Genomic DNA, 21,646 nt, shown 5'->3' on the forward strand with positions numbered 1-21,646 from the left:
CATTATTCTAGTGACCAAAAAAATCTTACTTAAGTTCAAATGTTGATCTATCAAGCTTTGAAAAACTGGCCAAGACTTCTGAGAGTTTAGTGTTGGGTTCAAGTAATAGAATGACATTCCAAAACTGTGGTATGCAAGGCTGTGTCAGGTGGTATAGAATTGAAAATAATCTCTTATAATTATGCTGATTTTAGAATGATGAGATTATTTAAAATACTTTAGAGTTTTAGAAGTGGCTAAAAATATAATCGGTTTTTCTAGAACAACAGTGTATTTATTGACTTTGTTTTTTTGCAGAATCCCAAAACCTCTGAAACAGTGAAGCACCTGCTTGATGAAGAAAATGCAGATGAACTACAAACACGTTTTGGTTCACGGATGGAGTTTGGGACAGCAGGCCTCAGAGCAGTCATGGGGGCAGGAATTTCTCAAATGAATGACTTGACTATTATCCAGACAACTCAGGTACTGGGTTCATTTTGTTTCTCTATTACTAACTTGATTTTTACTGATATCAAAAAGCACAAAAATCTAATGAATGAACAAATAACTGGATGCTTCAAGCTGTAAAAAAACTGAATGGTGGCATTCAAAAAGCACACAATTTTTATTTTTTTTTTTTTAGCCAGTAATGTGCAAGGGAGTGATGTTGTTGCTGCTATATCTGGTTAGTTCTGACTTCTCAGATGCCCATATACAACTAGAGCCAGCTTTTAGCTCAAATTTAGTTAGGGATTGAGGTAGTGCCTTTGGAGTTGTAATGAAACATTTTAACTGCATGCTTAGCCACTTAACAATGCTGCATGAAAATAAAGCTATGCCCTGTGGTGCTGAAAGTTCTTTCTTTATTTTGAGGCTGAGAAACAAAAACTGACTGTGTTGATTTGTGATGACCAGGGATCCTGGTTTTCTCTGATTAAAAATTGCAAATTCTCTGATTAAAACCCCAAAATCTGTGATAAAAATTAAAGGCCCCCCCCCCAGTGCCCCCCCGCCAGTGCTGCTGGTGCCCTGCACTCCCCCTCCACAGTCTCAACATCCCGCCTGATGCCCCTCGCAACAGACATGCAGGCACAGACATGCAGACACAGACACCCACCCCAGCAACCACCATGTGTGGGCCACATACGTGCTGCCCAGCTGGGGGTGTGAAACAGGGAACTTGCATACAGAGGCATGCCTCGCAACCAGCTGCACAGCAGTGCGGGGTGATGGCGGCTGCATGTAGGGTGAGGGACTTTGCGGGTAAGCTATCCTAGAGGTAAGTGGGACTTCGGAGCTGTGGGGCAGGACTGGGGAAGATGGTTGGGGGCTGAGGGAGTTGGGGGTGCTGCCGGCTCCAGGCAGCACACCGCAGCTGGGAGCAGGGCCAGGGGGTAGGGGCAGGGGTGCCCCTCTGCGGGGAGGCTTTGCGGACAAGCGATGCAGGGTGCAGTGTGGTGGTGCCCACCATGTGCAGGTCGTACACATTCTGCTCAGCCTTCTGCCCAGGGGAGGGGGAGAGGGAGGCTGCCATGCGGCTGGAGCACACCCCCGTGACCAACTCTGCAGCCACAGCGAGGAATCGGGGCAGGGGGGGCTTGCACGCGGCGGCCGTTGCCACTTACCTGGAGGGCAGTGACGGCTGCTGCCTGCAAAACTTCCTGCTGCCGCTGTGGAGTCGTGCCTGGGAGCCATGCCCAGAGCTGTGTGGCTGGCTGCCGGGCGGCAGCAGCAGCATGGTGGTGGCCGGGCAGCATGCAGCCATTCCCACCACCACCCTGTACCATGGTGCATCGTTGCCGCCAGCTGCGCAGCTCCGAGCACAGCTCCGCAGCAGCGCCGGGGCGTTTTGTAGGCGGCAGCCGTCACCACCATTATAGTCCTCCAGGTAAGTGGCAACGACCGCCATGTGCAAGCCTGCGCCCCCATCCCTTGCCGTGGCTGCAGAGCTGGCCACAGAGCTGTGCTCCAGCCACATGCCAGCCTCCCTCTCCCATCCCCTGGGCAGGCAGCTGGGCGGCATGTATGTGGCCTGCACATGGCAGGCAGCACCACACTGCGCCCCACATCGCTTGCCCACAAAGCCCTCCCACAGAGGGGCACCCCTGCCCTCACCCCCTGGCCCTGCTCCCAGCTGCAATGTGCCACCTGGGGTCGGCAGCACCCGCCACTCCCTCAGCCCCCAACCGTCTTCACCAGCCCTGCCCCAAGGCCCATTTACCTCCATGCTCCGGGTGTGAAGGGTGTGTGTGAGCCTGAGCCTGGCCTTGGCTGCCTCAGAGGCTCAGGCTCTCCCTCCCCCTCCAGCCAGGGCTGGGGGTTTCCTGCCTTTTTTGCAATTGGCTCTTGTAGGCTGGAGCTGTGCCAGCCTGCAAGAGCATTTTGCAAAAGTAGAGAATCCACGGATTTCTCTGCTAAAAAGGGAAATTCGTGTTTTCTCCGATTAAAAACAGGGAATCCGTGGTTTTTTCTGTTTTTCCACGGGAAACAGAAAACCCTGGTTATAACAAGTTCCCAGGTAGGGAAGAGGATATCTGAATTACTTTTGTTATCCCAAATAATCATGCTTACCCTTTATATTTGGAATTGTTATTTTGAAATTCTCATATTATAAACAAATAATCAGAATTCACTGTAGTCCTTTGACAACTTTGATCATTTTCTTAGTTGGAGATCTGTATTTATTTATCCTAAAAATTGTATCCAAAATCAACTTAATGATGTACTTCACTTGCTTGCTTTCTTAAAACTTTTTAAATTTGTTGCAACCACATATGAAATACTAAGGTTTGGTTCTATGAACTTTCTGTCTTTTAGGGATTTTGTAGATACCTTGAAAAAAACTTCAGTGACCTAAATAAAAGAGGCATAGTAATTGGCTTTGATGCTCGTGCCCATCCTTCCAGTGGAGGAAGCAGCAAGAGGTATAGCTAATAATTTGTAGAAATGGTGATTATTTTACGTGTCCATATGCATTACAGTGTCATCACTGCTTCAACAGCATTTTGAAAATCTGTAGAGTAAATTGTTACGTGTGTGTGATTTCAGTGTTTGTATGCCATCCATCACAAGATATGTTTTTAATAGATTTGCTTTGCTTTTCAATGTTGGTAACAAAGTACAATGTAAGCCTGGTCTGTACAACAAATCTGATCCAGGTTTAAAAAACCAAACCAAACAAAACCAACAACCCTGACAGATGATATACTCAAGTTGCGATTAACCAGTGTCTTAAAGTGTAACCTGGCCACTCATTTAGGTAATTAATGGCACACCAAAAAGTGAAACCAGCCACAAAATTATTGTTCGGATTCTTTTAATGAATATATTTCTAAATAACTTTACTTGTCGTTTAGGTTTGCAAGGCTTGCTGCAACAACTTTTATCAGTCAGGGAATTCCAGTATATCTCTTCTCCAAAATAACACCAACTCCTTTTGTGGTAGGTTTTTTTTATGTTGTTTTAATAATATCCTTTTTTTTCCTTCAACATAGTAAGACATTATCAAATATTAAAAATGAAGACATCTGATTTGTAAACTGACTGGTCTGTTAGACTTGGGCATAACTGAACCAAAGCAGATAAGTATTTCCCTCCCCATTTACTGAATAAAAACTTTATGAAGTGCAGTGATATCCAGGGATCTTGGTTTAAAAGAATCTCAAATTCTCTGATTAAAAAAACCCAAAACCCGTGATTAAAATGAAAGGCCACTATATATGTATGCGTGTGTGTGTGTGTGTAATTGCCTGTCAAGAATGATGGGGGGCGGCAGGGGAAGGGAGCTGGGATGGAGTGCCGTCACCAAATGCCCCATGCTGCCACTGCTCTGCCTCTTGCAGGGAGCAGGGTGAGGGAGCACCTCAGCAACCCCACCCTCTGTCCGGTCCTCGGCACAGCTTTGGAATCATGATGGCACTCCCCCACGCTTGGAGCACTCTGATTGGCTGTTTCCATTAGCCAATCAGAGTGTGAACAAAGTGAGACAGACAGACAGACAGACATAGGCTTATACTTATATCTATCTATCTATCTATCTATCTATCTATCTATCTATCTATCTATCTATCTATCTATCTATCTATCTATCTATCTATCTATCTATAGAGGTATCAATTGAACACAATGTTTTCTTGATATATTTATAGTTTTAAAGCAGTTTGGAAGCCTACCAGTGCCTCAGTCACTAATAAAATAAATTCTAAATACCTATAAATGTTGATATTTCATTTTGGATTTTTTTATCATGGAAAATGAGAGCTCCCCCTGTCCCCTTAGCTCATGGAATGTAGGTCCAGGTTCCTCACTTCCTACACAGCCCCCGGCCTTGCTGGTGCCTTTCACCCCCCAGCCCTGCCAGAGGGGGCCCCAGCTGCCAAGACTATGGAACACGGACACAGGTCCACAGCCCCCTGCCCTCTGCAGCTGCACCTGAGCCCTAGCTGTTGCCCACAGGAGGTGGCAGCTGATACAACAGAGCAGAGCCCAGCTTCCCCCCGGGGGTGGGCTGCCTGCTGTGGGCTCAGGCTCCCTGCCCTGCTGCCCTTGCCTGGGGCCTCTGCAGCCCAGCAGGTGCAACTCGGCGTGGGAGGGCAGAGTGGAACTGCATGGGAAAGCTGCTTGCCACTGCAAGCTTCATGCTGCCCTGGTGAGGCATCCCCTGCCTGCATAGCAGCAGCAAGGGGCACAGCTCTGTGAAGCTGCTGCCGCTCAGGTAGGGGGCACCTCACCAGGGCAATGCAGAACTTGAAGTGGCAAGCAGCTTCCCCACACAGCCCTGCTCTGCCTTGCAGCACCTGGTGTGGGGCTGTGTGGGGAAGCAGGGAAATGGCTGCGGCAGGCAGGGGGAAGGGTCAGCATGTGGGCATGAGGAGCTCAGTGACAGCCTTGCAGGAGTGCAGGGTCTGCACCAGTGGGGCCCAGAGTAGAGTGGCAGGAGCACAGGGTCTGGGCTGCCAGGGGCTCTGTGAAGCTGGAGCTGGCACTGGCCCTGCAGCACAGACCCTGTGCTCCCACCCAGCTGTCACTGTGCTCCGCGCGCTCGCTCACTACCCCTTCCCCCCATCTGCCACAGCCATTTCCCCACCTGCCAGCCGGCTGCTCCACCACTATGTGGTTCCCAGCTACAGCGCCGGGACCGCAGGAGCTGGCCGGGAAGACTGGGATCACCCACGGTCCTCCCCTCCCCCCGCTTCCAAATTCCTAGCCCTGTTCTATAAAAAGATGGAAATGTTCTCTTTCCTGGAAAACTAGCATTATTCTTAAAATGTTCAGAGCATCTTAATGGGGGCAAAAAGTTGTTCGCAATGGTGTTCCAAACTAGAGGATTCTGTTGTACTCTGGATCCTGGCTGGCTCTTGTTCCACATAAACTTTATTTGGATGATGCTGTGAAATTAATTGGCTTATACCCAAGGGAAATTTTCAGCAGAAAAATAAATTTTCACACACACACACACACACTCTTTTTCTTTGTTTTCATCATTTTGGTGTATTTTGGTTCAAATTTAGTCTTTGGAAAAACATGCATTCCTTGAATTTAAACTATTATATTGCATATATTCTGTACTAAATATCCCTGCAGTTAAGCAGTTGGGCCACTAAATATCATAGCTCAAGATCAGTGAGAATAAAAAAATATAGTTTTGAAAACTTGATCTCTCTTAACAAAATGCATTGTTACTGCAATGCCTGCTGATAGAGAAATTAGCAGCACTAATTTCTGTATTGTGCATTTATATTGTCCACATGCACATTCAGTCTTAAATATCTACATTGAAATCTTTGCTAGTGATGTAAATTTTGTTCGCAAATTTAAGATTTGGTTTAGGAGAGTGAAAGTAATCAAGGCTATACGTATTTGATGTTGTAAGGGGATACAGTTGCTATTTGAATAGAGATTGGGTGTCTTGTGGGTGTCTTTTAGTGTTTCATTTCGAAATAATTCTCTTCTACTTTTTCACAGCCATACACAATAACTCATCTAAAACTTTGTGCTGGAATCATGATTACGGCTTCCCATAACCCAAAGCAAGACAATGGCTACAAGGTATTGCTGCACCTGTTAAATATTCTATTTTAACTCCAATTTACTTTATTGCTTTTGATAGGAGCACAATATTTGTATGTGTTTAGTTATGTCTCATTGAGGGGCTGGTACATGAATTCTTTATGTTCTTTTCAGCCCTACGTTTTTAAGATTTCTGTACTAGTTGCACTCTGTGTTAAAATGCTCTAGAGTCATTAGTTTCATATTTTATTCATAGTTCTGTGGTAGGTGGGAGATGAATCATATCCCCATTTTACAAAAACTGAAGCAGAAATTAAGTGCCTTATCCATGATAACATAACGAATTATTGGTTACACATTCCCAGCTCTGTGTAAATTCCTATATAACTTGTCTCATTGCTCTAAAACATTACTTTTTTTTAACTTTCATATAATAATATGCTGCTGGTTCATAGAAATAAGGATTTTTCTTTAGTAGCCTGCCCTGAGTTTAAATTAAAATTCCATTTTTTGGGATGAACTAAGTACTATGAAGGCCAAGGCATCTTGGTGACCTTGCAGTTAAAATTTATCACCTTTTCTACAAAAGATTTTCCCTCTGATCTCTTCCTCCCCTTTCCCCATTTGTCTCATGCATAATAGTTGTACAGAAACATAGAGGAAAGTATATAAAAACTCTGTACAAGTATTAACCATCTGGCTAGCAAAACATCTGAAGTTTGGTTTTACCACTGAATGAGATGAGATTATTTTGTTTTACCTTTCTTTTATTCTTTCTTTTATTGTGGGTACTTAAATACATATTGTGACACCCTCAGATAAACATAGCTTTCAAAAAAATCTGAATCCAAAGTGTATTACACCATGTAATTTTAATCTGTATTAGTTTTAGTCATCCATAAATTGTAGTATGGGTATTTTGTATATTTGATGTTCAGAGTAATGCCTGTTTATCTTGTGTACGCATAGGTTTACTGGGAAAATGGTGCACAGATAATATCTCCTCATGACAAAGGAATCTCTGAAGCAATTGAAGAGAACCAAGAGCCATGGCCTGAGGCTTGGAATGATAGTTTGATAGAGAACAGCTCACTACATCATGATCCTTATGCTACTATAAAAAAGGACTACTTTAAAGATATACAGAAGCTATGCTTTCACAGGTGAACTAGTGATAAATGTCATGAAAGAATATTAAAACCAAAAAAGCATGGTCCTGAGGACCAAAACTTTTAACTTCTGTTTGTAAACTTATTTTTACCCATTTTGCCACAAACTGGTACCTTGATATACTAGAAAGCTAGCAATGTCTTAAAAATTATATTTTGTAATGTACCTATTTGCATGTGCCTCCAAGTACTAAGAATTAAAAAAGTAATGACAGGGGAAATGGGGGAAGAAAATGGCTTTAGAAGAAGTAGCATTATAGATGTGGCTTCCTCCTAAGTCAGGAATACTGTAGTTTAATACCTGCGGGTTACTGCATCTTATCCACGTGTTACACACATTTTTTTTCCTTTCTCCTTGGTCTGTGCTTCTAATCAAATGTTATGCAAATACATTAATTTCACTATTTATTTGATTTCAGGAATATAAATAAGGAAACAAATCTGAAATTTGTTCATACTTCTGTGCATGGCGTAGGCCATGAATTTGTGCAGTTAGCCTTTGAGGCATTTGGCTTCAAACCTCCATTTGCTGTTCCAGAACAGAAGGAACCTGATCCAGAATTTCCAACAGTAAAATATCCAAATCCTGAAGAGGGTAAAGGTGTTCTGGTAAAACAATTTAAAAAAAAATATTTACCATCTATATTAAAATTCTTTACTAGAAAAAAATGCTTAAAGAAAACTTAGCTTTAGAAACTATTCCAAATATATTGGGGGGGGGTGTTAATTTGCGTATCTGTACACACTTCTTGATGGGCTAAAAATGTCCTTTCAATTAGATTGTTTTTAGCTCTTTAGCTAGAATGTAGCATATCTGTGCAGAGATTAAAATAGAATTATATTCCCTTAAAAAAAAAAAGAAAAAGAAAAAGTAAAGAAAAAAGGGGGGAACCTAGGACATTATTTTAGATGTCAAATTATGATAGAAGTACAACATAAAACAGCTCGTGCATTCAAAGTTTTTTGAGTGTTCTTTTTCAAATACAACAAGAATTCATTAACAGTTGTTAAATACTTAAAATACAGTGGTGGCTTATACCAACTGCAGCTTGAGTGTTGTACTGTGAAGGCTCACTTGACTAATTTGACTTGTCTGAGTAATCCTGCTGAACTCGATGGAAATAGCCCATTGATGCAAAGCCAACTAGATCTAGGCCCCGATGTAGAAAGAGAAGAAAGATTTAATTGCCATTTAGTCTCTGATTTCATTGTAATGTTACCCATTTAAACCCCTTCAATACTGATGTGTTCTTGAATGAGTGTCAGAATCATCATCTTTAACTTTGTGCTTTTGTGAGTTTGAGCGAACCTAAAATAGGTCTGTTATTGATTTATAAGAAAGTAAGAATGTTTTTATGTGTATTAACACTCTCTTGGTATTGTCCTTTACTATTGTTTTCAGACATTGTCTTTTGCTTTGGCTGAAAAAGAAGGGGCTAAAATCATTTTAGCAAATGATCCAGATGCTGATCGACTTGCTGTGGCAGAGAAACAAGAAAGGTATGTAATAAATACTCTGGTTGGAACACAGCTGAAACACTGGACTTTACAGCATGTATAGATTCAGGGTGGTTCTATGTCCTGTGTTATGCAGGAAGAGTTTTAAATCCTGTAATAAAATGTGCACAGCCGGATCTTCATACTATTGATCTCCTGTTGCGGAATCAGGGTCACAAGATATAAACAGTTTTTGGAAAGGGGGACCTCTCATGTGCTATGAGATTTACAGGACACATGTTTCTCACTCTGGCTTATTATTCAGTTATCCCTTTGAGTCATTTGATCATCCAGATCACTTGTGATAAGGGCATTTCCATACCACATTTGGTGATATGAGGTGCAGAAAGACGTTACAGTTTGTGCAACAAAATGCAGTCGGAAGCCATGACCAAACACAAATGCGCAGCTGCAGACTGCTTAAAAAATGGCCAGTTGGGTGAAAAACTAAATCTCATCTAATCAAGTATCAAACTAAGTCTTTTCTCTTTAAGTGCTACTCGGGGAATCTGTGTACACTTCTGTCCAAAGTTTAGAGTTTTAGTTGTCATGCCCCTAGTCAGCCACAGAGAGGAGGTAGAGAGACTCAGTGTCTCTTGTCAATTTTCAGGCCTGAAATTGACAAGCTTGGCATTGTGGGGAGTGGGGAGCCACACTAGCTGCCTGTGTCATAGGGCATGGTGGACATTGTACTGTGGGGGGGTGGCGGGTAGTTGGACCCTGCCAAGTCCGAATCTCTGCCCAGTTCCCCGCTACCTTTTCTCTGCCCCTGTCTGAAGGTCAGGGATTTGGGGACTCAGCTTCCTGGGCTGGGATGTGGGGTAGGGAGGGGTTTTTATGATCTGGGAACTGTCTGGGGGGTGCAGTACCCAACCTGGGCTGCCAGCTCTGGCTCATGCTGCCTGGTGCCTGTGTTTGAGAGCCTCAGGGCACAGCCGCCTGAAGCCTCATCAATTTCAGCAGTCATTTTCAGATGCCAGCAGAGCCAGCCATTGTTAAACTGAAGCGGGGTGGGGTTGGCTGTTGGAGGCCTTTCCAGCCCCTAGTCTAGGTTCTGCACCCCTGTTGCTGTTGCTTGCTGATAGCCCAGTTGGCTGCGAGCCAGCATCTGGAGTCCTGGCTGGCTTACAGTGCAGGCGGCATCACCCCTTGCTGCCTGGACTTGCTGTTTGCATGGAGGCACAAGCCCATGTGGAGAGGATCTGCTCATTTGTCTGGTTTTGATAACACTGTAAATTTTAGAGCTTTGTGTAAAGCTATAAAACTTACAGCATTATTGCTAAAGTCTGTCTGCAGCCTTGGAGTCAGTTGTAGACCTCATCTAACAACATCACCTATAGATTTATCAGTTCACATTCACTTAACCTGGTATAAGGTATTTTCTGCTTTAAACCACAAATCTGTATTAGAAAATGTTTCTGTTGCTGCAGCCTGTGACACAGACACATGACCTAGCATAACAAATATATAGTTCTTGTATTATTCTTGGCAACACTAAGTCCTGAGAGACACTCTGGTATTTACTTGATTCTAAGATGAGGTTTTTCTAGCTCTCCCATCCTGTCCCCCATGGTAAAGCTTTTCATCTTAGAATCGCAAATGAAGGTGATGTGGGGGGCAGGTGGCTGCTGTGGCTTGGGTTCCAGCTTCTACCTAGTGCCAGGGCCATAGCTGCAGCTGTTGCCTGTGTCCCCACACCCCATCCACTGCCTCTGCATCCTACCATCTCCTCCCCACAGCCTTCTCTCCCCATTTCCCCACCCCTCATGTCCTCTGCTCCCCCGCTTGTCTCCCCTTCCCCTTTACTGTTGGTCTGTTCCAGCAGGCTCTGTGCACACTGCAACCTGGGCCCTGAGCATGGCCCCAGCCTGGCCTCATAGCAGCAAGGTGCAGTCCACATAGCTGCTATGGGGGCTGGGCTGGGGCCATGCTCGGTGCTGCCGGCTGGAATGGGGACAGAGCCTGTCTATGCACAGCAGAAGCTGTGGCTGGAGAGGGGAGGGGGGAGGCAGGCACAAGCAGGAGTCAAGCTGCTTGATCTCCCCACAGTACCTGCCTCCCCACTGCCTGCCCCCCTGCAGTGGTGGAGGGGATGAATTAAAGATGACCTTCCAATAATTAGATTCTATACATGGAAACGGATTAGCCCCTGGCACGGATCTTGGAGAGCTCTTGGCACTCTGGTGAAGTGCCCAATGATTGGAAGAGGGCCAATGTCGTGCCTGTCTTCAAGGAAGGGAGGAAAGTAGATCCGGCAAACTACAGGCCCATCAGCCTGACCTCTATCCTGGGGAAGGTCTTGGAAAAGATTATCAAGGAGGCCATCCTTAACAGACTAGCTGAAGGCAATATCCTGAGGGATACCCAGCATGGGTTTGTTGCGGGTAGGTCTTGCTTGACCAATTTCATTTCCTTTTATGACCAGGTGAGTTATCACCTGGACAAGGGGGAAGAGATCGACGTTGTATACCTCGACTTTAAAAAAGCCTTTGATCTGGTATCCCATGATCACCTCTTGGCTAAACTGGCTAACTGCGGCCTTGATGTCACCATGATCTGCTGGCTGGGGAACTGGCTCCGCGGTAGGACGCAGAGGGTGGTGGGTGACGGGAGCGAATCATCTTGGTACGCTGTGACCAGTGGGGTCCCACAAGGTTCTGTCCTAGGGCCTATACTATTTAACATCTTCATCAATGATGTGGACACTGGCGTCAGAAGTGGACTGGCCAAGTTTGCTGACAACACCAAACTCTGAGGTAAAGCATCCACACCTGAGGATAGAAGGGTAATCCAGGTGGATCTGGACAGACTCATGAAATGGGCAGATGAGAACCTGATGGTGTTCAACACCGAAAAATGCAAGGTCCTTCACCTTGGGAGGAAAAACCTGCAGCATGCTTATAGGCTCAGTAGTGCTATCCTGGTTAGCATTACAGATGAAAGGGACTTGGGGGTCATGGTTGACCACAAGATGAACATGAGTGTTCAGTGTGCTGCGGCTAGTAAAGCGAGCAAAACGCTGGCTTGCATCCATAGATGCTTCTCAAGCAAATCCTGGGATGTCATTCTCCCACTGTACTCGGCCTTGGTGAGGCCGCAGGTGGAGTAATGCGTCCAGTTTTGGGCTCCACGATTCAGAAAGGATGTGGAGAAGTGAGAGAGTCCAAAGGAGATCCATGCGCATGATCAGAGGTCAGGAAAACAGACCTTATGATGAGAGGCTGAGAGCCATGGGGCTATTCAGCCTGGAAAAGCGCAGGCTCAGGGGTGATCTGGTGGCCACCTATAAGTTTATCAGGGGTGCTTATCAGGATCTGGGGGAACATCTGTTCACCAGAGCCCCCCAAGGGATGACAAGATCGAACGGTCACAAACTCCACTGTGACCAATTCAGGCTGGACATAAGAAAGAACTTCTTCACTGTCCAAGCCCCCAAGGTTTGGAATAGACTGCTGCCAGAGGCGGTTCAAGCACCCACTTTGAACACCTTCAAGACACATTTGGATGCTTATCTTGCTGGGATCCTATGATCCCTGCTGACTTCCTGCCCGTGGGGCAGGGGGCTGGACTCGATGATCCTCCGGGGTCCCTTCCAGCCCAAATGTCTATGAAATCTATGAAAATTATAACAAGTTTATAGTTTTCCGTGTATAGAAACTAATTATTGGGTGGGTTGTTTTAAATCCAGGGTTGTCTTAGATTCAAGTGAATACAGTACTTACCATGTCCCATGCATGCATACTGAGGTTAGAAGGAGGTGTGAGCTTCCATCGCTCCCCAGGGAAACAGAGGCATGCTTTGCTAAAAAGAGCACAAAGTCCCTCAAAAGAACGAGCTCGTCAAAAGAACCAAGGTTGTCTCCATTTCCGGAGCAGGTCCACAGGTTCCAACTTTGTGGACTTGGGAGAGAATTTTCTATCTAGGAAGAATAGTTTAGTTGGAAAACTTTCCCCTGTGTCCTCTAAAGACTGTTGGCTGAGCCTGATACGCTTCTGATATGTTTTTTTCATGTCACATTGTCATAGGTGTTGCAATACCACATTTTTCTTTTGAAGTTTGATTATTTTAGCAAACAAGTACAGGTAACTCTTGCTTAATGCTGTTTCACTTAACACTATTTCGCTATAATGCTCATTTTACATTGATACCCAATTACCCAGTTCCACTTAGTGCCCAGTGAGTTTTGTTGTAATGCTCATGGGCATTGTACAGCTGGCAGAAGGTTTCTCTTAATGCTCTTCCGCTTAACACTCAGTTTTTTAGGAACCAATTAACAACACTAAGCGGAGGTTGCCTGTATTAAAGCTCTAGGTCAGAAATACATTTCAGTCAAGAACAGAATTTGAAAGCCTGTTGGCATACCAGCAAAAAGAAAATATAAAAAGCAAGTGTATATGAGCTAGAGATGGGGTGCAGAGAAATTAAAAACCCTCCAATTTTACTTAGCATCAAGGGAAAGGAAAACTTATGAAGTTGTGACAGTTACCTCAGTCAGAATGTCAAATGTACCTTGTGACTTTTTTTTTAATGTGTTCAATAATATATTAGATATAAAGGTAATATACTTTAATATTTATGATTTGTATTTAGGAAGTCTGGCTTTGACATTCCATATTTAGTTTCTTCTTGGAGCAGCACATTTACAATTCAGAAGTTTTGTCTAAATTGAGCACATTATTTGTGCTCTCTCCTGTGTTCCTTTGTCTCAACTAGTTACTTAGCTAGCCATTGTTCTTTCAAACTTAAGAGTATAGACCTCCTTCTTTAACTCCTGCTGAAATTGTTTGTACACTAACTAGAAATTGTTTGTACCCTAACTGTAATGATAGACTTTTTTCTATAGTATCTGTACTTCTTCCTTGACAGAAACTCCTATTAAAACGAAAGTAGTCTATCAGCTGCTATTGTGCTAAACTTGCTGCACATAATTTTGTGCCTTTTGGCATCAATAGATACAAGAGACTGAGTCTACTCTTTCACAACAGGTACTGTGTATAGAGGTCTTGATGTTTGTCAGCATTAGTAATGTCTTTTGTTTCCATTCACAACTGGATTTTTTAACTTATTTGGGTGTTCCTTTGCTCTTCTTTCCCTTCATAGTGTTGTTTTATTCTCCTGTAGATTTTGGCCCCCTTGATCCAGTTGGTATTTGTTCTTATGTGTGAGACTGGTTTCATTCTTTCTTAATGGACTCATCCCCTGATGAGGAGATTAAGTGAATAGTATTCCTCAATTTCATTGAATCCACTCAAAGCCTGACTAACTACCTTGTGTTTTCCCAAGTCATATTAGTGTTTGTAATATGTGACTACTAAGCTTTTTTTATCAAAATATTCAGTAGATGCTTTAAAAATGTTTGCATTTTAAGTTCAAAATACCCATGTTTAATTTCCCTTAATCTTTAGCATTTTTAATATCAGAGATGCTCAATGATATGTTGCAACTCTGAATAGGATCTTAAGTCAGTGGAAATTAAGGAAAATAATTTGCTTTCTCATTATAGTGAGTTTAAAAAAAATGAAAAGGCAATAGATACCTGATTTTTTTCCAATGAGAGTTAAAAACCAAACTGCTAATTCTCCTTCGACAACCAAATGGAAAAACTACATGGCTTCCCTGTTTATTTGCTAATTTCTTTGTATGCAAGAATTGTTAGGCCTTCTATTGTGGGTGTCCCTTCCCACCCCTCTTACTATGGTTATATTGTCTTTATTTTCAGTGGTGAGTGGAAAGTGTTTTCTGGCAATGAGACAGGAGCTCTTTTAGGCTGGTGGATCTTCACTTGTTGGAAAAATCAGAAACAGGATCCCAGTGCCATTAAAGATGTATACATGTTGTCCAGTACTGTCTCTTCCAAAATCCTAAGAGCTATTGCACTGAAGGAGGGCTTTCACTTTGAGGTAAACTGTTGTGTAGAATCCCATGTTTTTTCACTGTGCTCCTTTGTAGTAGATCTCACTTCAGCCTTTTTGGGTTACTGCTATAGGAAACTTTGACTGGGTTCAAATGGATGGGAAATCGAGCCAAGCAACTTATGGACCAGGGGAAAACTGTTTTGTTTGCTTTTGAAGAGGCAATAGGTAAGTCATTACTGTGTACTGGAGCTATTTATACTATTAGAAAGTAAAGTGTAGATCTACTATAAAACCCAAAGTGCCTATGAAATGTAAGGCTGGAAGGAACCTCCTGGGTTATCCAGTCTAGTCCCCTGCTATTGCAGGCACCATGGGCATCTTTACAAGTGCGGGGGGGGCGGCTTGCTTTAATTAGAGCAGCTCTTGAGGTTGCTTTAATTTAACGTGGCTCTAATTAAAGCACCTGTAGCATCTCCAATTCAGTGTCCTGTACTTCAGAATGGTGGCGGGGCACTTTAACTAAAGCTTTTCAAATGAGCTGTAGTTAAAGTGCTCCCACCACCATTTGTAGCATGGGGGCGCTGAATACAGGTGATGCCGAGGCTACTGAAGTGTGCTAATTAGCATGCAGACTCGGTTATTTGACACGTGTATAGGTGCCCCATGTCTCATAAATCCTTTTGTAAACTAATCAAGCTCCACTTTAGAGTTAGCTTTTTTGCCCCCCCACTATTTCCATTGGAGGTCTTCGATAGTTGGGAATCTTTTGATTTCCAACCTCAAGTTAATTGCGAGTGGCTTATACCAATTGTCCTTTTGGTAACATTATCCTTTACCTTATACAGCTTTCCTTCCCACTTCCTCCCTCTTTGATATTTACTCTCTTGAAGTATATGTATAAGTACTTAGGTTCTCTCTCAGCCATTGTTGTAGTCTCTCTATGAATGTTCAGTGTTATCTACTTTGGCAAAGTTTTTGCTACTTGGCATTTAAAGAGCTGACCCATGGTAGAGTGAACTTCTTGGACATTGACAACAGAATTATTAAGTAGGTTCCAGTTGCAGACTCCATATGAGCCAGAAAAACACCAACTTGACTTTTAAATTTCAGGTTGGTTTCTGTGGGTGGCACTTCTAAAAATAACCAACTATTTGTGAGTGAGAAGACGTGTTATTTGGTACGCAGATGCACAGCCCCATGATACCTCTTTTCCCAAATTGCTTTTTTTGAGTAGTCCAGTACACCAGAATCAATCATGTATGGCTATTTTAGAAGGCTTTTGCACGGCTGTTTGCTGCTGTGGGAGGAATCAGGTTTGGGATCAAACTCTGTGCTTGAGTTTCTTACTGTGAGTTGCGTGTATATGCTTTTGCATTTGCATGTAGAAAGTGCCTTTCACAAAAGAATCTGAAAGTGCTTTGTGGAATGTATTGCACTAAAATATCTGCAATGCTAGGAGTAATTTTATCCTTTAATACAGAAAAAAACACCTAAACAATAGTAACAGAATGCTGGATTTATCATAATCCTTTTTTATTAATGCTTTTCAAAATCCAAGGATGTGAAAATACTTTGGTTTTATTTGTAAAACCTTTTGCAGTGTGACACTTTCTTCCTCCACTTTTTATTTTAGGTTGATTTTTTTTCTCTTCGTAGATTTAATTTCATTTTGGTACAAAGTTCTACTCATGTTTAAATTCTTTTGTTTAGGATATATGTGTAGCCCTGCTGTCTTGGACAAAGATGGTGTTAGTGCTGCTGTTATAGCTGCAGAGATGTCTAGTTTTCTTGCAACCAAGAACTTGTCTTTGTCTCAACAGCTTAAAGCTGTCTATGAAGAGTAAGTTTAATTTCCTTCTCTAATTATCAGATTTTCTCCATTCTAAGTACTTTATAAAATAATACCCATTAGCAAATTATTGGTATACTTTAGAATCAGAGTAGTATTTAAACAATTGTTATTATCTACTAGAAAGTTGTCAGCCCTAGGAAAACCAAAGTAAAACATTCATTCACCATGTACCTTCCAAGAGTAAATACTCTTCATTGCCTCAAATTACTGTTCAGTTTGAGGCTTTGCATGGCAAGCTATACAGCGGTTTCACTAATGCTGTTAGTACCACATGTACCTTGTGACCAAGGAAATACTGATATTCTGGATGTAACTTCTCTAGTCCTGTAGATGGCATGAGGTGTAGCCTCCCATCCAGCATCCAGTTTCTTTGGTGGTGTTAGAAATTACATAAAAACTGTGGATTAAAGGCATTTTGGACTGATTATTCTGAAGAATCATAGTAAGAAGCATCTTGCATTGTAAGACCTGAGTTAGAAGTTAGGTACCTAGAAAGAAGGTACGTAGAAAGAAGTTCACAAATTTTTCATGCTATAAGAAGAACCACTGATTACTGAATGATTATAGGTATGAAATGTAGCATGATGCCTCTATTTCAACAGAAGTCCTCCCTGTAGGGTTTAAGATGTGCCTTTCTTCTGATGCCTCTGTGCTATTTGACAGTAGGTATGTCTACATGTGCTTTTACACACGCCTAAGCTGAATGTGCATTAGCCTAATCGGCATGTGGGCGGGCATGTCTACACATGCACACACTAATGCACGTTAACATGGGTGTACAGACCAATTTGGGACTAAAGTTAATTTCAAGTCAACAGACACACACCACGTTAATGCACATTAGCACATCTACACATTCACTAATGCGATTTAGTTGTTTACGCATAAATTTGATGCCTGCTTTATGCAAGTATCAAATTTAGGCTTGATTAGCCTTAAATCACCATTTTTAAGGTGCATTACATGTAGACCTGTGCTCTTAATGCGCCTTAAATCGGGCTAATGCGCATTAAATGTGCACATGTAGATGCCCTGTGTCTGTTACAGCCAGACTTGGAAATCAAATGATGTCCATCTAAAGTTACTTCTGGAGTACACAATGAAAGCTTTAGATGCAGAAAAGAAAGATACAGCTAAGGGTTAGTCATCCTTCCAACCTTTTTAGTTTAAACCTAAATGAGCTGTGATTCCACCCTAAGCTCTGGGAAAAGAGACGTTTTAAGACATCCTAGAAGTCACTTACAGATTTTTTTCAAGAAGAGATAGAAAGGAAGGTTGCTTTAGAGATTAATTAGCCAATTTGGGCAAAGTGCTGGATTGATGATCATGTTAGCCTGGCATGCAACCAGTAGTTCTGGTTATTTAGATCAGTCCTCAGTTATGTTGCCTGTTCTGCCCAGTGTATAATCTGATTTATTTTGCAAGATGGTATCTGGGCTCTGTACTAGTACATCTAGCAACCCGAATAAAATGTGTTGAACTCATCCAGTTTCATGGGCCTGCTGTGGAAACCATGCCACACACAGTGCTGTTCCAGCTGGTCTGCATGTGGTGCTTGCAGGTGCCACATGCTGCCCGGGTCCCGGACCAGCTGAGGCAGGTATTGTGTGTAGCAGTTTGACTGAAGCAGGTCGTGCTTGTGGTGCAGCTGCTGCTCCAGCCAGTCTGGGATCTGCACTATGCACCCCTGGCTGGACTGCAGTATATGCAGTGCCAGTTCCAAGTTCTCTGGGATGTGCCGCAGGTGCCTGCACCCTGTGTGTGGCGCGCATCTAGGGCCCTGCCCCCAGGCCTGGTCCAGAGTACACTCTGCCTCATGTTGGTGTGAGTGTTCAGACCCCAGGGCAGCACTGGGACTGGATGATGGGGCTCCATGGGCCCTATCTGGCCCACAAGCCACATGTTTGACACCACTGACCTAGATGATAGCTGAAAAATATCAACTAAAAGAAGCGGTTCAGTTGAAGTTTAAAATCTTCTCCCTCACAACAGGGAAGCTTCAACTGCATTTGCTTTTAAAGTTTGGTGGAAGAGCTTTTCTGCTAGTGTATCTTCCTTGACAACTCTCGCTTCAGCAATACCAGCCTGCATTCTAGTTCTGAAACAATCTGGGCCGTCAGTTTCTTAAGCATCCATCTAGCAGTAATACCTGCCTATCACCGTTCAATAAGTGACAGTTGGGCATGCTGTGTTTTCCTATCCTAGAATGGCTAGTTTTTTGTGGGCTTTAATCAAGTCTTGGGGTTTTTTCTTTCCTATGTTTGAAAGATCATTTTTTCCTTTCTAATTATAAAAATTATATTTGCACAGCAATTAAAATAAAGGTGTGGGAGATGGAAGTTGATGTTAAACCAAGTCAGTTTTAGTTTTTTGTTTTTTAAATGTAAGTGGAAAAGTGTATGCTACAGCTCAGGTGACTGCGAGGATCAGTTTTTCTTATATTATTACATCTTTTATATACACAAAGATAGAATAGTGCCTACTGTATGTACTCTGTGTTTAAGTATGTTATATGCTCTATTTGCTTATGTTTTGCCATAATAGGTATGGATTCCATATTACTAAAGCTTCATATTTTATCTGCCATGATCCTAAGACTATTGAAGAACTGTTTGAGAATCTGAGGAATCATGATGGAAAGAAGAACACTTACCCAAAATCTTGTGGTAGATTTAAAGTTTCTGGAGTAAGAGATCTAACAACCGGCCATGATAGCAGCCAACCTGATAAAAAGGCTGTGAGTTTTGTTTCACTTCAGTAAACCTTAAATTAGGAGAAAAGAATTCAAAACTACCATTTAAGTAATACACAAATTATTACCTTGGGCCAGAACGTTATCTTGTCTCATTTGTGCAACATAACAGGGTTTGAGCTGGAAAGAGGATGAAACTTGTGGGAACTGTAGTACCACAAGCACCTTTTGCTTTTAACTCATTAGTGAAGGGATTTTCAGCGTTGGCATTGATACAGTAAATGTAGAATATACCTAACTTGTATTTAAGTCAGGTCTGAGGGCGTATTAGAATCATGATTCTATAGGCGTTTATCTTTTTTGCATACAACATACACATTTTCCCCCCAAACTAGATATTTCCTCACTGGAAAGGAAGCAAGCCTGGAGACACTGTGCATGCCATGCAGCTGCCAAGAAGGCTGCTGCTTGTGTCTGGCTATTGGCTGAGCAATGTAGCTTGTGCCTAAAGCAGCAAGTGAGCTGCTCATAGTATCTTGATGAGGCTATATAGGGAACTACTTAGAGTACAGAACAAATGTTCTTGGGGCTGCCCTTGCAAGTGTGTGGGGCCTAACCTTGTGTGACAAAGTAAATCCTCCTGGGAACATGGAGTTGTTACCAGATTTGCTCATCACCTTGGGGTGTGCTCATTTATTAGGGATACGTTTCTAGGGTCTTGTAATTCTATCAATCTGCTGCTTGTGTTACTTGTGTTTCAATATGGAGTTATATATCGCCCTTCTGCAAGTCCTCACTCCCAGTGGAGCTATCTTGCAAGACTCAGTTCCAATGGGGCTGGGTTCCTCCAGTTAGCAAATCAGTCATACACACAAACACACGCAGATTAATGTGACACGCCTGACCTGGCCGGGTTGATCAGCATGGACAGGCTGACACCTTCATATGTCAAGAATCAGTTCATCAGAGCAACAATAAACTGCAGTCGGACACAAGCACACAGTTAAGCAGAATACCTTTGAATCTGGCTGGGTGTCCAGCTGATACCCTCATGGGCTAGCATTCAGTTCATAAAGGCACGTCTGAGCCAAACTGGGTTAATCAGCCTGTACAAGATGATCCCCTTATGTGTTTCAAACTCAGCACATCCCAATCTTTAGCCTCTTGATGAGCAGAACCCACAGTATTTTTGGGCTTCACAGGGATCTTTAGTTTAGATAAAAGAAGCGTTGCTGCAGAGCAAGTGGGGAAGGAGAAGTAGAGAAGGAAAAATGTACCCAGTTACTACCAGTTTGTCTATAAAAGTTATTTATTGCTAAGTATATGAAAAATATAATGGTACTAATAGTAATAGATGTGCAAAGGAAAAACAAACACAAACAATTACAATACTACCTTGGTTTCACTAAGTATTTGGGGAAACTTAGCTCAAGTTTAACTAATACAGTTCAGGTTCAGAAATCTATGCCTAGAGAGAGAAAAGAGAGAGCAAGAGCTGGGATCTTACCAGTCCAAGGCACTCGGGTTGCAATGCTGACAGGTAAAGTTCTTAGCACAATCCTTGAAGGGAGGTGATCCGTTTCTTCCAGCTTCTCGAGAACAACAGCAGATGGTGTCAGAGAGACTTCTGCTCTTGAAGCACACACACACTTTGCTGCTTTTTTTACAGATTTTTATACCCTCAGTTCAGCTTCTTCAAAGCATTCTTAATAATGTAAATCATTGTCTTTTCTCTTGACAAAGGGTTATCTGGTTTGGAACATCTCAAAAAACTGATTGATAATCAGGAAAACATAATGTTAAGGAGTAGCCATACACTTAGGAGCCAGCTTGAAATTCCTATGGATAGCAGATATACTGATGGGATAGCTCATGGTTTCTTCAGAAACAATAGATAGCTTGCAGCATCAAGGTTTGGGATTTTTACTTGTTGTGAGCAAGCCTCAGCTTAGCATGACTTTTCCAGATCTTACTATAGTCTTTTAACAGACTTAAGGCAATTATTGGAGTGTTCATAACCTTTGGTGGGGAGGACTTCCACCAGTTGTCTCAGGAAAAGTATGACAACACTTGTGGTCAGGGCTTCAACGGGCTGGACGTTGTGATGAACCCTTTACCATTGTTCAAATGTTGCCCATACCCCCTCTGACTCGGTGTCTTTGCCTCAGCATTTCCTAACCCGGCAACTGAGTTTTAGCCAATGAAGTTTAAATAGGCCTCCCATAGTGGGACTGGGGAATGTACAGCCCAAGATGCCTATTAAACTTTACTTCTGCTTAGAGGTGTGTGTGTGGCAGGGGGAAGTCCTTTGTAAATCCAGATTATAACTGGTCCGATAAATGCTGAGCTGGGTGTGTGCAGACATGGGTTGATTAGCATTTGGAGCACAGATTTCCCCATCATGCAGTGCTCCCCTGCTTCTCTGATCCCAGAATTCACTGCAGTCTTTGCTTCGGGCTTTCTGTTCTCCATCTCCCATGTAAATGAATGGTCATCTGGTTCCATCTCGGATGCAAATGAGACCTAGGGCAGTTGTTTCACTCTTGGCACCCTTATCTGGAGGGTTTTAGGTGCGTCTCCCACTGCATCT

The 21,646-nt window shown here is 42.8% G+C and overlaps 1 protein-coding gene across 1 annotated transcript in view; it reads left to right on the forward strand.

The window, feature by feature from the left end:
- PGM2 (phosphoglucomutase 2) overlaps positions 1-21,646 on the forward strand; it is a 38,878-nt gene that overhangs the window by 9,604 nt on the left and 7,628 nt on the right. Inside the window, exons 2-12 of the mRNA XM_006278122.4 lie at positions 298-465; positions 2,800-2,906; positions 3,339-3,423; positions 5,947-6,030; positions 6,961-7,154; positions 7,580-7,769; positions 8,563-8,660; positions 14,377-14,557; positions 14,644-14,737; positions 16,223-16,352; positions 18,909-19,101. Of these exons, the coding sequence (XP_006278184.3) occupies positions 298-465; positions 2,800-2,906; positions 3,339-3,423; positions 5,947-6,030; positions 6,961-7,154; positions 7,580-7,769; positions 8,563-8,660; positions 14,377-14,557; positions 14,644-14,737; positions 16,223-16,352; positions 18,909-19,101 (1,524 nt within the window). The remainder of the gene's footprint in view (positions 1-297; positions 466-2,799; positions 2,907-3,338; positions 3,424-5,946; positions 6,031-6,960; positions 7,155-7,579; positions 7,770-8,562; positions 8,661-14,376; positions 14,558-14,643; positions 14,738-16,222; positions 16,353-18,908; positions 19,102-21,646) is intronic.

This window comes from Alligator mississippiensis, chromosome 2, assembly GCF_030867095.1.
Source record: "Alligator mississippiensis isolate rAllMis1 chromosome 2, rAllMis1, whole genome shotgun sequence".
Taxonomy (NCBI): domain Eukaryota; kingdom Metazoa; phylum Chordata; order Crocodylia; family Alligatoridae; genus Alligator; species Alligator mississippiensis.